The sequence below is a fragment of the Hippoglossus hippoglossus genome, chromosome 3, assembly GCF_009819705.1.
Source record: "Hippoglossus hippoglossus isolate fHipHip1 chromosome 3, fHipHip1.pri, whole genome shotgun sequence".
NCBI classification, from domain to species: Eukaryota; Metazoa; Chordata; class Actinopteri; order Pleuronectiformes; family Pleuronectidae; genus Hippoglossus; species Hippoglossus hippoglossus.
Genome location: NC_047153.1, coordinates 21,586,056 through 21,607,410, shown reverse-complemented (window position 1 = coordinate 21,607,410; position 21,355 = coordinate 21,586,056). Strand labels below are relative to the sequence as shown.

The 21,355-nt window shown below is 42.2% G+C and overlaps 2 protein-coding genes across 3 annotated transcripts; both read right to left on the bottom strand.

Moving 5' to 3' along the window:
* Window positions 1-260: 260 nt before the first annotated feature.
* Window positions 261-8,200, bottom strand: chrna3 (cholinergic receptor, nicotinic, alpha 3). The gene is made up of 6 exons (XM_034577228.1): window positions 8,111-8,200; window positions 7,476-7,615; window positions 4,796-4,840; window positions 2,794-2,903; window positions 813-1,998; window positions 261-714 (listed from the first exon to the last, which is right to left on the bottom strand). The coding sequence occupies exons 1-6, from the start codon at window positions 8,169-8,171 to the stop codon at window positions 586-588; spliced, it is 1,671 nt and encodes a 556-aa protein (XP_034433119.1). The 5' UTR covers window positions 8,172-8,200; the 3' UTR covers window positions 261-585.
* Window positions 8,201-11,666: 3,466 nt separating this feature from the next.
* Window positions 11,667-20,328, bottom strand: chrnb4 (cholinergic receptor, nicotinic, beta 4 (neuronal)). Of its 2 annotated transcripts, XM_034581350.1 has the most exons (7): window positions 20,180-20,328; window positions 19,886-20,076; window positions 16,668-16,813; window positions 15,886-15,930; window positions 15,584-15,693; window positions 13,817-14,870; window positions 11,667-12,232 (listed from the first exon to the last, which is right to left on the bottom strand). In XM_034581350.1, the coding sequence occupies exons 2-7, from the start codon at window positions 19,932-19,934 to the stop codon at window positions 12,068-12,070; spliced, it is 1,569 nt and encodes a 522-aa protein (XP_034437241.1). In that variant the 5' UTR covers window positions 19,935-20,076; window positions 20,180-20,328; the 3' UTR covers window positions 11,667-12,067. The 2 variants fall into 2 exon arrangements, with proteins under 2 accessions (XP_034437241.1, XP_034437240.1); XM_034581349.1 differs by having other exon boundaries at window positions 19,886-20,317.
* Window positions 20,329-21,355: the final 1,027 nt, after the last annotated feature.

The window sequence follows — 21,355 nt, the reverse complement described above, 5'->3', positions numbered from 1 at the left end:
ATATTTTCAGCAAATCTATAGTCACAATTCATTCATTTCTAATTCAGATCCAGGAGGTATCTGAACAAGACCAAAGAGCAGCTCTCAAATGCATTTTGAGCTTTTTAAGTTTCATTTGTAAACTTTCAGTGAATGTTACAACTGATATTACAGATATTACAGTATGTTACAATAGAGTTTGTGATGAAATGGGTGACATGTCCCTTTAAAACAGCCAGAAAGTATTTTTTTCTCACTTGTAGTTTCAAAGAATGACCACATGATGTCACTTTTTGACAAAACATCAGTCACTAATAATCAGATACCGTGTCTTTGAGTTTGGCACTACATTTCTTCCGAGTTTAGGATTGTTGGTTATCAACTCGCCAGTTACTGCAAATTTGTTTTTTACATATTGACTTAATTGCAATGTTTTTTTTAAACAGTTCGTCAGGATTTGAGCATCTGACAAAGTGATATTTTTTTTTTATTCCACTTTTGGATCCACTCTCTCTTTTCCTTCTATGAGCCGCTGGACAAGACTCGTATAAGTAACGGCTGCTGTGCAGTTCAACATTCTCAAGATGGAAGTTTTGTCAAAGTGACTCAAATGTCCTCCAAGAGTAACAGAGGCTGGAGGAAGAGTCCAGCTGTTCCCAGGATACACACAAGGACAAAAACCCACAGGAAGATTCTGTCGATCACCATGGCAACGTACTTCCAGTCATCCTGAACCTGTGAGGACATCACAGCAGAAACATTTTAGATTCTTGAAAGTAGATTTTTTTTTTTCTTGTAATTTCTCATAAAAGCTTGAATATGCTTGTACTCACCTCCTTTGCTTCATTCTGCAGTCTCATGTTCTCTGCTATGTATTTGACACTCTCAATGGCCTCCCTGATCTCAGGAGACAGCGGCAAAAGGGACAATATTCCTACGTCCAGAGACTCGGAGCTGGAGCATTGACTCCCCTCTACCAAACCAGCATTGCCTCCTGTCAGCGCTGCCAGGCACTCCAGTCCTCTGCCCCCTCCCCCAGAGTCTGTAGGCAGTTTGCCGGATCTCTGGTGCCAGCAGCAGTTGCAGCGGCCCTCGTAGCACAATAACCCAGAGCCTGCGTCTTTTCCCGGGTCTGCGTTCAGGTTATTGAGGTTGGAGAGCTCTGTGTTGTTGAAAAGCCGCTGGCGGTTGGTCAGGCTGGAGGCAAGGGCCTGAGGCCTTTGCTGTTTCTGCAGACTGCCTGACGAATGAATGGCGCAAGGTCTGGCATGTATTGTGTTGACGCTGTCGACTACTGCCACCTTCTCAGGGTCCCTCTCTGGCCTGGTCATGAACATCACCCGGGGCAGCAGTCCCAGGAACACACGCCGCACCCAGCAGGGCATGGTGTGAGTCTGTGGTGTGCGGTAGTGGACGTTCAAGACAAAAACAGTGATGACAATAGAGAGGGTGACAAAGATCATGGTGAAGAGGAGGTACTCGCCAATCAAGGGTATGACCAGTGATGTGGAAGGGATGGTCTCAGTAATAACCAGCAGGAAGACGGTTAAAGAAAGTAGAACGGAGATGCACAGGGTGATCTTCTCACCACAATCAGACGGCAGGTAGAAGACGAGCACGGTGAGGAAGGAGATGAGCAGACAGGGGATTATCATGTTGACGGTATAGAAAAGAGGCAGCCGGCGGATGTACAAAGAATAAGTGATGTCTGTGTAGATTTCCTCGCAGCAGTTGTACTTAATGTCGTGTTTATAACCAGGGGCATCGATGATCGTCCACTCGCCGCTCTCCCAGAAGTCCTTCAGGTTGATGGTGGAGCCAATCAGCACCAGATCGATCTTGGCCTTGTCGTAGGTCCAGGAGCCGAATTTCATGGTGCAGTTTTGGTAGTCGAAGGGGAAATACGTGACGTCGATCTTGCAGGAGCTCTTGAAAATTGCTGGAGGGATCCAGGTGACGTCGCCATTGTAACGGAGCAGGGCCTTTGTTTTGTCGTCAACCTGGAAATCTCCAACTGCACTGCAGAGACAGAGAAAGAGAGTGAGAAGGGAAGGTTTAGGGAGAGGGACAGACATAGTAGACACATGAGTCAGTGAATATTTAATTGAAGGATATAAACAATTGACTATGGTGTCATGGACATATGAATCAAATAAAGAAATCCTGTAGTTTCCATACATTTGACTCTCTGGACTTTGACTCCTAGATAGTATTAGGTTTTATTATGGACTCTTTTGTTGATGGACCTTTCCTGTGTCTCCTTGTGTTTAGGTTTGTGTTAATTTTTTTCTTTCTGAGTTCTATGTTTCCTGTTTTATTTTGAAGTTTCTACCCCTTGTGTGTCTCTGCCTTGACTTCCTGTCTTTGTTCAGTTTCCCTCCCCTGTGATGGTCTGCACTTGTTCCTCATGTGTTTCACCTGTGTATATAAGTCTCTGTGCTTCCCTTTGTCAGTCCGTCGTCTTACATCGCCACCCTGTGGTCATTCATTCGCTTTATCCCTCACTTGTGCGTTTTTCTTGTTCCTTGTGTTTTGTTTTTGACCTCAGTGTTTTTCTGTTCATGGATTTGGGGATTTTGCTTTTTGTAAAAACTTATCGTAAAGGACACCTGTTGTTAGTTTACTTTGCTCCTGCCTTGCTTCTGCTCCTTAAACCTTGACAAAATTGCCTATCTGACTTCCCGTTAACAATATGCAAAACGAAAAAAATACAATATAAAAAACAAGTAATGGAGAATGATACAGTTTGTCATGAATTTAACCAGCAATTAATAAAATTGTTGATCCAGATGTTTAATGTGGTGTTAAGCTTACTTGTTGTACAGCACAATGTCTGGCTTCCATATCCTGTTGGATGGCACACGGATAAACTCCACGCCTCCGAAATCTTTTGGATTCCATCTCAGTTTGTAATCATTCCAGACCTGGAAAACACACCAGAATGATTCATCCGCAGTAAAACAAGTAAATATTTCAAATAAAATCTCTGACAAAATCATTTTCTAATCAAATGCGCTAACATTTTTGAGGAATATCAATTTCCTGTATTGGTAAAACTGAAGATGAACAAGTCCCTGTCCTTCATAAATGTTGTAAAAATTGGTTTTAAATTGGTGTTGGACATAAATTGAATTGATGAATCCAAAGATCTGTTTAAGACCTACTGGTAATTAGTGAGTCTTTTCTACCATGTTTCTTCCAAACGAAGTCAAAAGCAAGAGCTGGGATCCATCTTTGAGCAAGAACAAGTTTGTTGTGAACATAAAGCTATAAAACAGTATAATTTAATTAATTTAATTTATTAAAATATCATTCAATTATTTTAATCCATAAAATAAAAGTTATAAAGCTTATTCTATAAAAGTAAAAAGTAGAAGTAATTCCCTCTTATTATTATCTTTTGGTATAAATGCCGGCTCTGACTTATTCTAAAATGTCCCTCATTAAAACAATGGGAAGTCGTCATTTACAACTGAGGCATATAAAGAGCGTGTGTGTGTGTCTGTGTGTGTGTCTGTGTGTGTGTGTGTGTGTGTGTGTGTGTGTGTGTGTGTGTGTGTGTGTGTGTGTGTGTGTGTGTGTGTGTGTGTGTGTGTGTGTGTGTGTGTGTGTGTGTGTCAGGGGATGAGCTGACAGTGTGTTTTATGGACTTTTCGTCCACTGTTTTTGACCCTCTCTTGAGGACAGCCAGAGAGCCTCATGAGACTCATAAAGTAACAATAGTAAAGTAACCTCAGAGAGCTGTAAAGATTTCACTCAACACTATCGACAGTGTGGTAAAATGAGGCAGAGGGGGAAAAAACCTTTGTACACTCCTTTCAGAGAAATGAGTGAAACTTCATCTCTCAGCACCACAGAGCAATTGCAGCTCAACCCTTTAGCATGAACACGGCTCCAGCAAAGATGGATGCATGCTTAGTAAGAGACTTTTGCTGCCTCATTTTACACAAAACCAGTTCACTGCACTATGCATGTTTGAAACAGAGGCACCATGTGGGACCAATTCCATGGTAAAACCATCAGGTCATACAACAAATGTATTTATGTAGTGGACTCGGTCTATGTGACGAACCTGTGAAGTTTAATCAGGTTTGTTGATTCAGGCTCAGTTTACCCCCCTGAATGGTCAGTGGGTGAAAATTTAAACTGTAGTGGAGAGTAGCTCACGTGTGCTTGGAAAGTTGTTAAATTTTGCTAGATAACATAATACGCTATTTAGCCTCTTTATGACGGTAATAGCTTGTATTTGCACTCTACCTGTGTCAGCTGGTTTCAGCCCTCTATCTCTTTGCCTTCTGTCTGAACTCACATATATCGGTAGTTAGTTTGGTACAGCCAAATTCTCGATTAAAAACGCTATCATTAGCAGTTTTTTCGGCTTTTTTCCATCACCCCCAATCAGAAGTGGAGCCGATAAAAACCTGTGTCTACTGCAGAGTCATTTGACCCGGGAGTAAATGCTGATTGTGTCCATTCACAATGCAGACAAAAGCCCGATGTTAGTAGGTTTTTTGATGAGTGGAAAAGGGGCTTAAGAAAACATGTTAACCAACAGTCAAGCAGCTAACCAATGTTGTAAGTGTAACAACATGAATCACTGTGTCAGCCAACAGACATGTTTCCAGGGCTGCCATTGCTGCTGCAATCCAACCCCCCAAAAAATACCACCACATGAATCAATGTGTTTAAAAAGCTTCCTCTCATGAATAATTCAAGCTGTCAGTCTATCCCTGAAGAATAATGTATGACAGAAGGCTGGATCCATACTTGATGTCCTTGCTTGGGGTCAATTTGCAGTCATGCACCATAAACTTACATGTCTCAGCCACAGATTGGTCTCCATGATCTGATTGATTTCATCCTGAAAACAGACCAGAATTGATTATGATGATATTAAAGCAAACAAATACAAATGAATGTTGACATTTTTTAGTGTCACAGGCAATTATCCAGTCCAGATGCGTTCTGCAGGGTCAGACCTCAGTGTAACACACACACGGCAGCTGGAGGGTCGCAGCACAGCCTCAACTTTTATTCTAACAACTGGGTGCTAAAGGTGGAGCAGAGGGACTGAGGAGGGGGAGAGAGGAGAGATGTGGTCACACACAGGTTTGTGTGTGACTTTGACCATGAATGAATCCATCTCATGACCCAGTGCATAACATTAACCAATGTGACCATTTAGTGTCCTGGTGAGCTTCTACACGGCTGGGAAGCACAGGTAGATAGATGCAGGATGATCTCAATTGGACGGGGAGAATGGGGATTTTTTTTTTAGCATTTATCCTGCGCTTCACCACTAAAGCAGCGACTCGAAATGTTCCAAGTCAGATCTGAGGAAGATTCATTTAGAATTTAGTGGGCTTCTTTCAGTATGATGTATAATTAAGTCTGGCTGCAGGATTTCTTAAAACCTAAAAATGCTGAAGTGGCACTGCTGCATTGCAAAACTCTACACATTGATTTATGTACATAATAAACAAGATAAGCAGTTTTCAATGGTGCTTGTGTGCAGATTTTGACATGTAGAGACAAGCTAGCTGTTTCCAGACTTTATGCTAAGCTAACTTCCGACTATTATCTATAATGCTTAACCTTTAAACCTGGGGTTGGTAATCCTTGAAAAGCTAGCAAGACCTGGCTACACTTTAAAAATATGCAACCAATACCAATACATCAAAGCTACGCCCCCAAAACACATGAACGTGCACTGCTTGACTTCTGCTAGACTTTTTTGTGACTCTCTTGCAAACGTCTGGCTATCGTCACTGCTTCAGGATTTAAAACGAAGAAGACAAGAAGTGTTTCAGGAACAAATTATCATCTCTTCCTTGAAGTGACGTGTGGGGATGAAAACATGCAGATATAAATTTAGAGTCTCCCAATTTGCATGTTTGGACTGTGGGAGGAGGCCAGAGAAAACCCATGCAGATATGGGATGAAAGACTTGTTGTGAGGTGGCAGTGCTAACCACTGAACCACTGTTCCACCCTTAAGCTAACGTACATAGTCATCTATTTCCAAGCAACAAAGCAAATAAGCAAATTCCCCATGATGTCAAATTATCTCCTTAAAGAACTTAAAGAACTGCCCCTGTTCTGTCACATTCAAGTATCCCAGAGAGCCTATATTACAATCCCTGATTGCGAGATGATGACTGAGGCGGCCTGCCTGGCTGATGAGCTATTGAAAGTCTAAATGAGCCCATATAGCTCCACTGGAAGGCTGACCAACGCCAATTGAGTCTAGGTTAGCAGCGCACCAGGTGTTCTGAGGGAATAACAGTCATCCATCAGCACCAGGAGATCCACAGCCTGCTTTATTAACAAAGTTAAGGAGAGTGTGATAAAATATCCTTTATCTCATTGTCTTGTCTACATTCAGACAGGTATTCAATACTCATAAAAGTCGTCTGAGAAAACAAATACAGATTGCTTATACACTGGGTAAATGGAAGCAAATTGAGATGGAGTTCATTGTATCAGATCTCACATTATCCACTGAATCTGTCAAGAGCAAGACATGGCTATTCTCTCATTTTTGTCTCTTTTTTTAGAATAGTGCAATGTAAAAATGTCTTTGAAAATGTTCCTTCTTTATAGGAGGGTGGCACAGAAGGTACACAGCAAGAAGGTTCCTGGTTCAAATCCTAGCTTGTCTGCATGGGGTCTTTCCATGTGGAGTTAGTATGTTCTCACTGTGTTTTCTCCAGGGACGCAGGCATTGAATGTAGACTCTGAATCGTCAGTAAGTGTGAATTCAAGCATAAATGTCTGTTTGTCTCTGTATGTTGGCCCTGCTTTGACAAGTACAACTCAAAATCTCTAGATCCAGTCTTTTTTTTAAACAACGTAACCAGATGACTTTTGGTAAGATCCTTGTCCTTCAACACAGGTAGAGGGACTGATGTGTTATTGTGCAGTAAAATTCAAAGCCTTTCCTTTTTTACGAGTGAAGCTGTCGTCCTTGTCAGATGCTGAGCCTTTTTGCTTAATTGTCGACATCCACTCTGGACCTGTCTGAGTCGAGCGGCAGAGCCGTCTGACCGGCCCCCGCCGCTCTGCACTGAACAAGCTCCGGCGAACACCCGTCGTTAAATGGAGAGGTGCTCATGTGAAGTGGCAGTGATTGAGTGATAGTCCTCGGCCTGCGCTGAGAGGTGCCCAGACAGCTGACATTTCCCATCGTGTCTGAGCCAGACTGCCCCTCTTCCCATCTGGTGCGCTCCTCAGTGTTATATAGCTCAAAGACCATGGGGTAGTGTTTGGGAGTATAGTCCCTTGGTCTAAAACTTTGTTGTCCAAAGTACACAAATCCATATACTTCTCGTGTGGCTTGACAGCAATGAATAAGTGCATTATGTTCATATCCGCCACAGGTCCTGACTCCTCAATAAGCAGAATGATGCATTTGTGACTGTGATAAACTATTTGTTCAGAATTCATAAGTGAGATAATTATAGACTTCTGTGAAATAACATTGTGTAGACTACTTACCACTTTGACCAGCTGTGACATGGACACCTCGAACTGCACAATGACTGGGTCAGACACATTCTCCACTGGGCGTATGTACTGGTTGTACCTGGAGAATATCACAGAGAAGAGCCTGTGCTCGGCATCTGAACACGAGCCTCCTGAATCAGAGCAGAGGGCCAAGTGCTCAGTGAATTAAACAAAAGCTGTGTTTCAATATAACTCATCAACTGACACACAATCATGTTGGTTTGTGTTACAAAATCCAAAAAAGCAGATTTTACACAGATTCCATATTTCAGTGTGTAAACTGAGAAGAACTATTTATATATATATATGTATCTTTTTATATTCTTATCATGCGGTGGTGACGAGATTCATGTTGCAGATACATTCAAATTCAGTGAAAACAAAAATACACCCATCATTTCAAATGAACAACCTCAGCTTTCTTTTTCAGTATCAGTGCCAGAATTTAAGAGATAAGTTATTTAAAATGTAGGATTTTATTATTATACATGAGATTTATTTAAACAAGATATATAATATAAATAATATTTATTTTTACCTACTTTGATATGGCAATAAACACGTTTATGTAAAGCAACAAGTAAAGTAAGATGTGAGGTTATAATAGTAGCCGACAGGCAACTCACCTGACAGAAGAAACACAAGGAAGGAACATGGGAGCACAACGACGCACAAACTGGTTTTCATCCTGTTTTACTTGACAAATGCAAAATGAATCTGCTCCTCGGAGCAGACGAGAGGATAAAGTGAGGAGTGAAAGCTTGTCCGTAGCTGCCGTGAGAGGGGGGGGGGGGGGAGAGAGAGAGAGAGAGGACGGGTGGGGGGTTGGGTGGTAGAGCTGCACTAAGCCAGAGTCAGCATCACACCCAGTCACTGACAGCAGGAACACCACTGCACCACAGTGCACTGATCTAATACAACAAGGGAAACAACTGGTCAGTGGTGTGAAGGTCTCATTTATCACAACAGGCTACAAGTTAGACTGATGATTTCCACCAGCTCCACCACCCGTTAGTGATATGTGACCACTAGTGACTAGTCTGTCACCAGTCGTATACTGACATGAAAAACTGCAATTTACTTGTTTGGATCACATTATTTAAAATAACTAGAATGAGCCCGTACCTCCACCACATTTTACTTAAATTCAATCAAGCTGCATCAAGTGTTACACACTCATAGATAGCAGTCCTCTACATATATGATTAATTAATTCCTGAGAAATTGGTAAGTAAAAAAATTCACTAAAAACTGCAGCACTAGAAAGTGAAAATAAAATCCTGGCTCTGACCCTTTTTCTTGAGCTAAACCAAAATTGAATAGGTTCTTTCTTGACCCTTTTCCCCATCTTTCCACCAAATCTCGAGGAAATCCATTAAAGGTCCAGTGTGCAAGATTTAGGTTAAAGGGATCTATTAGCAGAAACTCAATATAAAATAATCCAAGTGATGTTTCCACTAAGATGTATTCATTTCAATTGTACATTTTTGTTGTTTTCTTTACCCTAGAATGAGCCCTTTATATGTACATCTGGAGCGGGTCCTCTCTACAGAGGCTGCTATGTTTTTTACAGTAGCCCAGACTGGACAAACTAAAAACCTTTTGTGACAACTGAAGTCTACCACAGGTTCTCTTTCATGTTTGGAAGAGGAGGGTGAGCTGAGGGTTATTCTGCTGCAACATGAAACTTCACCACTAGATGTCACTAAATTCTCGTAGCTTTTGCATAATCCTGCTAGCAAACAAACAAACAAACCTAAAGAACAAACAGATATCAGCGAAAACATAACCACTATTAAATGGAGCAGTGTTTTTGGTTACTCTGCAGCTCTGCTCTTTTTCTCCGCATCTAGTTGGGTTGAAGTGGGCGGGGCTGCTTTGGAAAAAATCTGGCAATGTCATTTTTGAACACCAATCAGGATGTAGCAACATTGGAAGAGACAGTTGGTGATTCGTTTGGTCTCTGTCAATCAAATCTGATCAAAGTACGGCCCCACAGCCCTGGTGAAGCTGATGAGCTGATCATGAGAATTTGTAATTGGTTGTTGTATATGATACTGTAAACCAAGATTTCAGGGATGTGCAGACGTGCACAAACATTTTCTATGTTCACATGGACCCAGGTGGTTTTCTTCACACATTATTGATTTTCATATTAGATCACCAAACAGCCTTCAAACAAGATCTATAGCCTCTATATATCACTGTTCAGAGTTTGGAGTCCCTCAAGCTAATGGTTTATTTTTGTCTTCATTGGTTGTTTTTTGTAAAATTACATCTATATCTGCTGATATGTCAATTTCTAATTGGGATATAGCTCTGTTAGTTTAGCTCTGGCTTTGCTTTTTCTCTCATTATTATGGTAATGTTTATTATTGTATAGTTCCTAAATTTCCCTCAGGATCAATAAATGATCTATCTAGCTATCTAGTAAAGTATTATTTATCTTTCTTCTGGCTGCCAGGATGGTGTGTGGTGGTTTGAAACTCTGTCCTTCGCCTGAATGAAGGGGAGGTCTCATTGCATTTCAGCCCAGCTGATCCCTACCGGTGCTGGGGACGTCGTCTCGTGTCTAACCAGGCTCCTACCTCCTCTAAGTGGGGTAGGTGAAAAGAGAATTGCCCCCTGGGTGGAGGTCATTGAAGGATATCACATAAAGAGAGGAAGTATAATGCTATGGGGAGTTTTCTTACTCTCAGACAGGGCAGAATGAAAACTATGGTTTGTTACACCTAAACATTAAAAAACTTAATTCACAAAACTTTGGTGACAAAAAGCTGACTAACAAACTACTAGGTGATATATGGATTTAAAAAGAAATGGAGTGAAACGTTTGGACTGAATCCTCGTTTTCACAATCTACGAGGGTAAATCGTTGTCAGAAACATAAACGCTTTGAGTGTGTGTGTGTGTGTGTGTGTGTGTGTGTGTGTGTGTGTGTGTGTGTGTGTGTGTGTGTGTGTGTGTGTGTACCTCTCTTATTAAAGACTACTGACATAAGGCTTGTGATTTATGGGACCTTCCACTGAGTGTTGAATGAAGACCCCCCACCACCACCACCACCTTCACCATTGCCAGGATTGAAGCAGATGATGGATTATTGATGGATAAACTGTGGCACCGCACTGTCTCCCCTCTCTCCCCTGACAGCACATTAACAGGTGAGTCGGAAAAAAAACAATGGATGTAGAAATGCAATATTAGAGTAAAGCGGGTCGTTAACACAGATGCTGATTGCTATCTGTTGATTTTAAATGAAGCTCTCACAAAAGAACCATTCTGCAGAATCTCTAACGAACCCACTCAGCACTGTTTATCAAGCTCTAACTGTGGTGTGCGCCTGCACAGCAAATACGCCTGACTACAATCAGAAATCAACTGTGGTGTAAATGCACAGATGAGTTACATTACAGTGTCTGAAACAAATACTCTTTGCTCATGTTTTATTTAAAGACACGTGTAAGAGCTTTATTTATCACTACAACAAAAGCCCTCAGACACTTAACAAAGATGGACGACATGAAAGCTCCCAAAAATCAAGCCAAAGTTTCTAGATCCACACCTGGTGGCCTGCTGCGGTATAGGTCATAAACCAAACCTCCTCCATGTTAGTGGATAGGATGAATTTTTCTCAGAGATGGTCTCTGTAATTTTGGCTAGCTCTTATCACATTGATGTATGTTCATTTTCCGATAAGTCTGGCTTTATTTAGTTATTTGATGCTTTTATTGACAGCTGACACTGACTCACGGTGATCGAATGTGTTTATCAACGGTACCACGCTACCGTGGCTCCATCGCCCCAGATTGCTACTATGTAGTCTCTGGCTCCAAATGTGCAAGATGGCAGCGTTTGTATCTTGGCGGGTTTGGCTTCCTCTCCGGGTAGTGGGAGGAGGTGGAGACGTGTCAACCATCTTTATATACAGTCTGTGGCCCGAGACAACGTAACCAACAGCAGCTCCACCGAGAGAGCTCTGATTGTATGAACATCATCCTTTGTGAACAGCTGTCTTTTATGTGTGTGATGAAATGTCCCAACTGGCACATCTTCAGTGAAAGCACCAGCTCCTTTATCACTTAATCACTGGCAGCAGATTAACCGAGCTCTTTGGCAGGACCCCTGACAATTATATGACTTTATTGAGGGATTTTGTGCATTTAATTAAAAACTGAGAGAGGACACTGATTTATTTCACTTTATTATTTCATTCTTTAATCTCACATCACATTTCAATGATATGGCAGTAACTTAATACAAATAAGGAGTTAAGCAACATTTGACAGCAGATGAATGTCAGTAACTGTTGTATTGGTTATATTCCTGCAACAGTTCAGCACATGTTATGTTTGCATACTTGAGTGGAGCGGAGGCTGGGCAGGGCTATATGGCTACAGGCCACAAGGTTTATACTGGAAGGAGATATTTGTTTGTATTCTCCTGCAACCATCTAAGGTGCCTTATTGGTGGGAATTTCCACAGACGCCACAGATGTCAGTGCCTCTGGTCCCTGCCAATAAAGCACCACGCTAAGTTTTAAAAAAAAAAGACCCTAATGTTGCTCAGTCTCTCTTGTTTGTTCCTCAGATGCGAGGAGTCTCGGAGCTGGGCTGCTGGTTTGGAAAGTTGGTAGTCTGAAACAGAGGCTGCAGAAACAGACCCAGCGTTCCCACCACACACACTATGACAAAGATCCACAGGAACATACGATCCACCACCATGGCCACGTACTTCCAGTCCTCTATCACCTGCACAATACACAGAAGTCAGAGGTTAGTTAGTGGGTTTGGTGACTGAAGAATCTTTAATCAGTGTTTTCTGTGGACGCTGCCGTGTCCTTCGTGTCTCTGTGTGTGTGTGTGTGTGTGTGTGTGTGTGTGTGTGTGTGTGTGTGTGTGTGTGTGTGTGTGTGTGTGTGTGTGTGTGTGTGTGTGTGTGCTTCACTTTCCTCTTCACTTTCTTCACATTGAAATCCCTGCTGCCACACCTCACATCATGCAGATAATGTACAATGTTAGCCCACACTTTATTGTGCAGTATACTTTTTCATAACTTCATTCACACTCATGCCTATGCTATTGCTCAGAATAGGTACAATTATATTTAGGATGCTGACTAGGTACTGAAATATTTCATTTATGTCACTGTTAGGGTCATGTTGGTGAAACACACTCTGAAATAGCTTGTGACCCTTTCACCCCATTTTCATTTCTGTCCTTGGTAGGTTTTGAAACTAGTCATTTCTCATGTCTGGTTCCCTCCCCCACTTTATTGATTTGTCAGAGAAAGCGATTGATTACCCAAAGTCAGAGTTCAATTTGCTGGGTCACAGCCAGTACTTAAGATTAGTGGATTTCCATGGTGCAGCTCAGGGGTCACAGAGTGTATAGTTAATGTTATCACGTCAATACAAACACCTTTGGTCCATGCAGCTTATTTGGATTAGGATGAAGATGGAGGATGTTTGAAAGTATCTCAACTCCAAACTTAAGCAACGATTTCGTGCCCTAGATAATTTCATTATGACATTTACATGTGTGTTACAGTTGTGTTATTAACATTTGCATTTAGGAAATTTGTTTATATGCTTTGTCTTCTATATTAATACCACTTTTATGTCTATGTTTTGTCTATGAAGCCAGAGCCAGGAGGCAATCAGAGGAAGTGTCAACAGTTTATCCTTCACTTGTTGCCTGGCAACTTAACTGATTACTATGCCAGGAGGTCACTGCATCCCTAGTAAACATTTTAAACTTCAGGCAGATTCAATATTTACCCCAGTTTACAGTCTTTATGTTAATTCTTACACAATATAGGAAAATATTTCTTATTTTATTTTTCTCAAATGTTGAACTATACTGTTGACATCAAGGCAGTTTTGAATAATTTCTGCCCTGGACACTGATTTGATGATCACCAAGTTATGTTACTGTTTACATTATTGATCCATGAAGACAAACTCTTTTACTTGACTGCATTTTAGCAGTAGTATAATAGTGAAGAACAACTATAGAGTGTATCGTGAGTTTTTCTGTGAGTTCGATGCTCATGTAAGAATTAACCATGCACCAAAAAAAACATGCTTTTTTTTTAGCTCCAAAATGAAAAAGAAAAAAACTTGGAACTGGGAATCAAAACAGAAAAAACAAACATGTAGTTGCACAAAGAATAGTCTGAGCAAAGCAGTGCATGAAATGTATGAATGAGTGTGTGAATGGGTGGTTGATAAGACTAGACAAGCTCCATATAAATACAGTCCGTTTTCAATTTATCCTTCACATTTAAGCTAGAAAGATGGATTGATGGATGGATGGATGGATGTGTTTACATACACTCTGATCATCGTCGTCTCCCATCATGTGCTCGGCCACAAAGCGAACCCCGTTCACGGCCTCCTGGACATCAGCAGCCCAGTCGGAGCTGCTTCTCTGCTGGAAGTCCTTGGTGGAGGTGAAACCAGCAGGAAGATAATCTGTGGAGCGCAGCTCCTCCTTCCTGTTGAAGTGGCTGTAGCCCATTGAAGCAGCTACATTTTTGTGTCCTGGGGTGGAGATGGTAGAGTCAGAGGAGAGCAGGGCAGAAGATGACGTGTTGATGCCTGTTTTGGATGCAACTGGGTAACCCAGACCCAAAATGGATCTCCTCGCCCTCAAGCACCGCTGTTGGCGAAGCCGCTGGCGAGCGGAGTTGTTGTTAGGGCGTCTCATGAAGAGTAAGGCAGGCAGCTTGACGAGAAAGATCAGCTTGACCCAGGAAGGCATGGTGTGGGTGCTGGGGGAGCGGTGGTGCACATTGAGCACACACACACTGGTGATGATGGAGAAGGTCACCAGCACCATGGTGAACATCAGGTACTTGCCAATCAGAGGCACATCCAGTGAGGTTGGGGGAACGATCTTGGAGATCAGAAGCAGGAACACAGTGAGCGCCAAGAGGACGGAGATGCAGAGGGTCATCTTCTCTCCGCAGTCTGACGGCAAGTAGAAGACCAGGATAGCCAGCGAGGTGATGAGAACACAGGGAATAATTAGGTTGATGGTGTAGAAAAGAGGCTTCCTCTTGATGATAAAGTCATACGTGAGATCCACATAGGTGGGATCCAGAGGGCTGACAGTCCTTCTGCCTGGAAGTGCCAAGATATCCCACTCCCCACTGGGAGTGAAGTCATCCATACTAGCTGCCTCAGTCTTCAGGATCAGGTCGATCTCGGTGTGGTCGTACGTCCACGAGCGGAACTTGAGGGTGCAGTTCTGCTGGTCAAAGGGAAAATGCTTGACCTCGATCTTACATGCACTTTTGTAGATGGCTGGAGGAAGCCAGTTGATACTGCCATTGAAAACAACAATGGCGTTGGTGAAGACTGTCACCTCGTAGGTCCCGTCAGCGCTAAAAGAAACAAAGGAAAGAGAGAGGAAACTTCAGAAAGCCCACGAATAAATCTCTGAGGTTTGTGTTGTCAACACTGCAATCATAGTGGAAAAAGATAAAATAAATAAGCGCTGTAATCGATAGTAAAAGTCAAAATCCACCTTCACTAAATAGAAACTCTGGATGAGTATCAGAGAGTCAGTTGTTAATGTTTATTAGAACCCAACAGGAGAAGTTAGAAGAGTGAGGATGGAGAGATTGCTTATTTGTCAGATGTCTCAGCCAGTGGTTCCCACACTAGGGGTTGGGATACCCTGGGGATCGCAAGATCATTTCCAGAAATTAGATACAATCAATTTCATTCATCCATTGTTTTCAATCAAACCAAGCTTGGGAGGGAGCTGGCCAAGTAGGGTATTCCAGATGTCCCGTTCTCTCCAGCTACGCTTTCCAGTTCTTCCTTGGGAATCCAAAAGACTTCCCGGGCTAGATGGGATATGTACTCCCTTCAGCAAGTTCTGGGTCTACCCTGAGGTCTCCCACAGGCTGGGGGTGCCCAGTAAACGTCCAGCGGAAGGCGGCCAGGAGGCTCCCTGATTAGATGCCACTATACTCTCCTACCATTGTCTAAACTTTCAAATCTCTGGCACCTTTACTCCCATACTTCCCTTATGATTTTATTATAATCAAATATTGCACAGTAACACAGAAATTGTCATGTCAGTGCTTACTTGTTGTACAGAACAATGTCCGGGAGCCAGATGTGTCTTGATGGAATACGCAGCTTGTCGATACCTTCGTACTTTGCCGGGTCCCATGATAACCTGTAATCCACCCAGTGCTGCAGAGACAGAGAGACCAGGCCGTGAAGTCCGACTTCCACACACTTTCTCAACACCAGCTCATTTCTAATTACATGCTTCATTATCAATGAAATATGTTTTAGTGCACAATTACAGAGGCAGAGGATGAATTGATATGGTTTAATTCAAGTTCAGGGAGAAGGACATTAGACAAGTTTGATCACACTCACCTGAGTGAGCCAGACATTTGTGGTCATTATCTGTTCTCTTTCATTCTGGAAATAAAAAAGTGGGATCAAAATTATTTTTCAATACAGTTTACAAAGAGGTCGTTGCACATGAATGAATCAGTATCTCCTGCAGAAGGGGCACTTTAAACTTTAGTTGCCTGCAGCTTTCATTGCAAACCATAACTCATCAAGAGTTTGTAACACTTAACTCGAGATGAAAAAGTTTTCCTTCCAAGTGGAAATTTCCAATCCAAGGAGCTGCATGTTAAAGGTGTCTGCACTGTTATGACACTGCCATGACATACAATTCCAATAAAGGGATTCCACCAAATGCCAATTACCCCAAGCAGTACAATGGAAGCTCATAAACGCAGACTCTGAATGTGGCTCGCTGCCTTGGACTGCGGCAGGGAGGAGCCTCTACTGTAAATCTGAGAGGAGCCTCTATCACTGTGGGTTAAACAGCTTTATGGCCCCTTTTAATGCAATGTGCTGAAGTTTCAATCTGGACATGACAGAGGCAGAGATCACAGCTGACCACATCCATCCTTGACTTCATCCATCGCCTCAGAGCTACGGCCTCTCAAACACAGGCTGGAGGGGAAATTAACTGCTCTCTCAAAAGCTCTGCGGCACTTGCTCCTGTCTTTTCTATCATCCTCTTTCTTTCACTCTGCCATTCTTTTTCCGTCTCCCTCTTTGTCGCTCGAGCACCTCATCTAACCCTCACACACAGATGTGCACACATAAATGAATGCAAACACACCCTCCCAGGGCCTTACCACACTGATGAGCTGTGCCAGAGATACTTGGAGCTTCACCGTGACTCTCTCGGTCCTGTTGACGGCCGGCCGGATGAGGGGATTGTAGCGATCTTCTCCCAGCAACCAGTTCATGAGCCGCTCCTCGGAGTCAGCACTGCGGCTACCTGGAGATACATCCTCTATGTTATTCTCCAGAGTCACACACAGAAGTTACAGAACTATAGAAGTAGTGCTCGAAGGAAAGACACAGGAAAGCGCAGACAGAGATGCTACAACTTGTGATGGTTGTGGGACTCTGTAGGGGATGATGTCTTGTGTACATAGGAGCAATTGCATTTACTTATGAAGTGCCTGTTCTAAACTTGCCTGTTTGTTTGAAGTGGACTGTTTGCTTGTCCTGGGTTAATGCTCCAAAGCTGAGTCCTCCTCAAACAGTTCTACAAAATACTGTCACTTATTTATTGTTTGTGTTCTGGACGTTGTGTGCTGAGCTTTTAATAAGAAGTCTATGGTGCAGAGTGAAGTTAGAAAACGTTGTGTTCATCCTACCTGGTTTATCTGCAATGAAGATTTAATGTAGGATATAATGTTTTTCATAAAATGAGACAGAATTTGCTGTTCACATGTGTGGCTGATGTATAAGTTTGAATGATTGACTTTTTCTATTTTGTTATTTCAGAGGTCTGTTAAGCAATCGATACAGACCCAAGTTCACAACTTTTCAAAATAAAAGCTCTGAAATTCAGCTCGATATAGAGCATTTCAGGAAGTAATATAAGGGTCTCGTGTTTATTCAATTTTTTTATCAATATTGAATATATCACATGTCCAAATAACACCAAATTCATCACTGCACTTCCCTTAGCCATTAACAATACACATGGCAAGTGTGAAGCCGATAAGATGAATGGTTCTTGAGATATGCGAGACACATACAGACAGAGAGAGATATCAGGAATAAGTATAGATACAGTTCATACTACTTGTTTTCATGGTCAGAATTTGAAAACGTTGTTTTATTTTGTCAGTGGTAACATTTTTACAAAGCCAACATTGACAGAGTATGAACTCAAAGTCTGGGACCTACATGTCTGTCCACTACTCCATCTTTACATTGGTTTTCTGAGCATCCCTCATGTTGACAAAGTGCAGCCTCACCCTGTCAGCCTGTTCCTGTGCTAAATCTCCGGAACAGCTCATAAAATACTGTTGCTCCTCTGTTGTGACAGTCTGCATCATGCTATCAAGCATGTACAGGAAACAGCAGCTGTCAATTAAGAAAGCCAGGGATTACTGTGTTGTGGAAAAATAAATCTAAAGGGCCCTAAAGTCATTTTCAACATGTTCCGCTTTTGCTTAAAACCAAACCACTGGATGTGTCCTTAGAATAAGACTACAACGGTACTTACACTGCAACTCTTTCCCTCGTCCCTGATAAATGATGCCCACGTCAGGGGTAAAGACAAGGCTGATCTGGAGCAGAATGAATACATGTAGCACTGCCCCGTTTACATGCAGCCTGTTATTAATGCCCCCACATGGTCCAGAGAAGCTGAGTCGGCTTACTCATGGGAACCGCTGCAAAGAGGTGAGACTCTTACTGATGGGCCCGTTGAAGAAGAATCACTGCTGTTGTTGATATTCAGCAGAAAGATATTCAGGGCTGCAAAAGGGGAATGATACTGCATGCTTCTTTTAAGTTATGTGGTGATGTGACGTAGTAGTAAAAGTGAGAATGATATTAGACTCCCAGCTCCTGTGCTTCTCCTCTTCCTCAGTATCAAACTGTGTGTGTCATTATTGGCCTCCAATCTCCTGGAGCTTTGCAGGGCGTGGTACTCTGACACTCCTGCCCCACGGGTCAGTACACGCTGCCAGGACTGTGCCCTTGCCAGTCATTTGGCTGAGGTCCCATCCAACACAGTCAGACCTCCACAACACACACACTTGAGCAGATGGTGTGTTGTCAAATCCCCAGAGACCAGAGTCAAAAGTGCTGCCTTCCACCCACAGGTGAAGGCCACTTACAAAGCAACCTAACTTGTGATCACCGGCTGTGGATAGCCACTGGTGAGTGTGTGTGTGTGTGTGTGTGTGTGTGTGTGTGTGTGTGTGTGTGGTTTTACTGTGTAAAACGAACTTTTGAGTGTGGCGCTGACGCTGCGTTGATTGAGACTAAGGTCAGGCATGTTAATACAATGCAGTCGGCTGTCGTAGAGGGAGTTGATAAGGTCACTCTGAGCAGTACACTGAAAAACAATATTCTACAAAAATGTAATTCACTCTGCAACATGAGAGCAAAATGAAGACGCTGGATAAATGTTGAGTTACAGTATAAACACTATGTCTTTCTTCTTCTACTCCTCTGTGATATCAGCACTAATGAGTTTCTTTCTCACCTTTTTATGAAGAAGATAAAAGGAGAAAAGCAATATGTGACTATCCTCTGTAACATGAATAAGATTAAATTTGATTTAACTATATATTTGTGCACAACCTTTTAGAATATGCATCAATTAAAAAAGACCACAGAGTAGTTGCAGACTGTTAACACATAGGTGGGACTTATATCACCAAGGTAATAAGTCATGTGAAATAGTGATGTTGAAGAAGTTAAGATAAGCATCTTAAGAACAAAAGTTTTAAAAAGTTGTTTTAAGTCATAATTTAGGTTTAGGTAGCTCTTTCTAATATTGTGTGTGCTCATTAATTGTATTTGTTGCTTTTAGTTGTGATACAAACTTCAATATTAAACCTTATGAGAGCCTGCTGCTGATTTGGTGACTTCAGGCCACATTTGATCACAGAGCTGACTCATCAAATTGAATTAAATGAATGTAGTAATACAAAAGTATCACATCTCAGCTGCACTTGCATAGGATATTTATCTGCTATGAGGATTTATATTCATGCATTTATGTATATTAAAACAGACTTTCAAATTTCCAAATTCCCATCATCACCATGCAATTTCTCATTTTTAGTCATTAAAAATAGCCTAAAGCAATAAATGTGGGGTATCTGCAACTCTGTGATTCGGTAATTTCAGTCACTGTCAACTTGCAGCACTGAGAATCAAACGCTGCTATTCGACTTTTGGACACGAAAGAACATCAAGACGGATCACTTCTTCGCACAGAATCAGTTTCAGCCAAATGAATCTGGATCTGACGCAAACATTTGGACGCACATGCTTGAAGTGTCTAAAACGAACAAGTAAAGCCAGACACACTCACAGTGAAGCAGGGGGAGAAGGTACGCGAGGATGGAGAGAGCCCGAGTCATTTTCTCGGCACCATCTGCTCCGCAGGGGTCCTCAGGGATGATGAAGCCTCGGAGCTGCGGCGGCGTCCTGCGCTCTTCCCCCCGGACATACCGGACCCTGCGCGCTCAAAGTCTGGACACTTTACCTGCGCACTGCTGATGCCTGGGGAAAAGAAGGAAACAATTTAACCGGATACTTTGACCGGTCTGTTGCCACACCACAGGGTCGCTTTTGTAAAAAATCCTCATGAAATTCATGCAGCCACCTCTGCGCACACGCGGGTCTTCACGCTCCGCCGCCTACACGCAGTGTCCAGCCCTGGCGCGCTGCTCCCTCCGTCCCCCTGCAAGTCCTGCAGGTCCTGCACCAGCCTCTGACCAGCTCCTGCAACTTTACACCCGCTCAGCAGCTGATTGAGACACTGAATATTCTATTTGCTTTATTTTTCTAACAGGAGAAAGATGTATTAATGTATTTAATCAATAAAAGAGTAAAGGCTTTGTTCAGGTCAAGTCTGAGTGGGATGGACGTGATAGTGATTGTTAGGATGAGTCCCATGTGCAGTTATTGCTCCAGTATGACCCCTCTTTACCTTTTGAACTGTTTGCCCCCACACCCTGATAAATGGTTATAAAATGCAAATATGTGCAGATTCTGCATCTTTACAGAAAATAACTGGTTTAAGTAGCAATTGAAATGTGCTTAGAAATAATCAGTGATGGAGGAAGCACTCAAACATTTTAAACACAAATCCCAAGTGAAAAACATATACCCAAGTAAAAGTACAAGTAGCACATTAACCTTTCTACTTGAGTAAAAGTAAGTGAGTACTTGCCTTTAAACATACTTAAAGTATTTAAAGTAAAAGTACTTGCCGAAAGTAGCCTATTCCTTACACTGAAAAAATAAAAATATTGGAGCAACTTTTAAAAATACTTCAATTGGCAATAGACAAATTAATTAAGTTTACCTAACTGTTAACAAGTTATATGGACACAATTGCAAACTTTAATTTGAAAGAACTAATTTGTGTGTTAGGTCATGTTAGGTCATTTTTTTTATTGGCCAAAAGAAACTATTTTTTTCAGTTTAAATGCAGCAACCAACTTCACACTGCTGTGGGGAGTGTTGCTCCGGAGAGGGCCGTAAATTATCCTCTGCCCCTGCATCCAGTCAGACCAGGAGCGGTGCAATCTAAAGGGGAGCAGATTTACAGTGGCCTCGCTGCTTAAAGGCTCATTATAATGGCCAGTAAAGGAAGTGTATCGGGCACCAGGAGCAGCCCCAAGGACTCTCCTGAGGTTATAAATTTGAACTCCCCAAGATTTCTATTCTGGATCATTGAGAGCAGATCAATAGGGGCTGATGAGGTTTGATCTTAACTTATTCTATCAGGCAGCTGGGGGACTCACAGTTTGTTCATTCTTTTGCAAATGTGTCG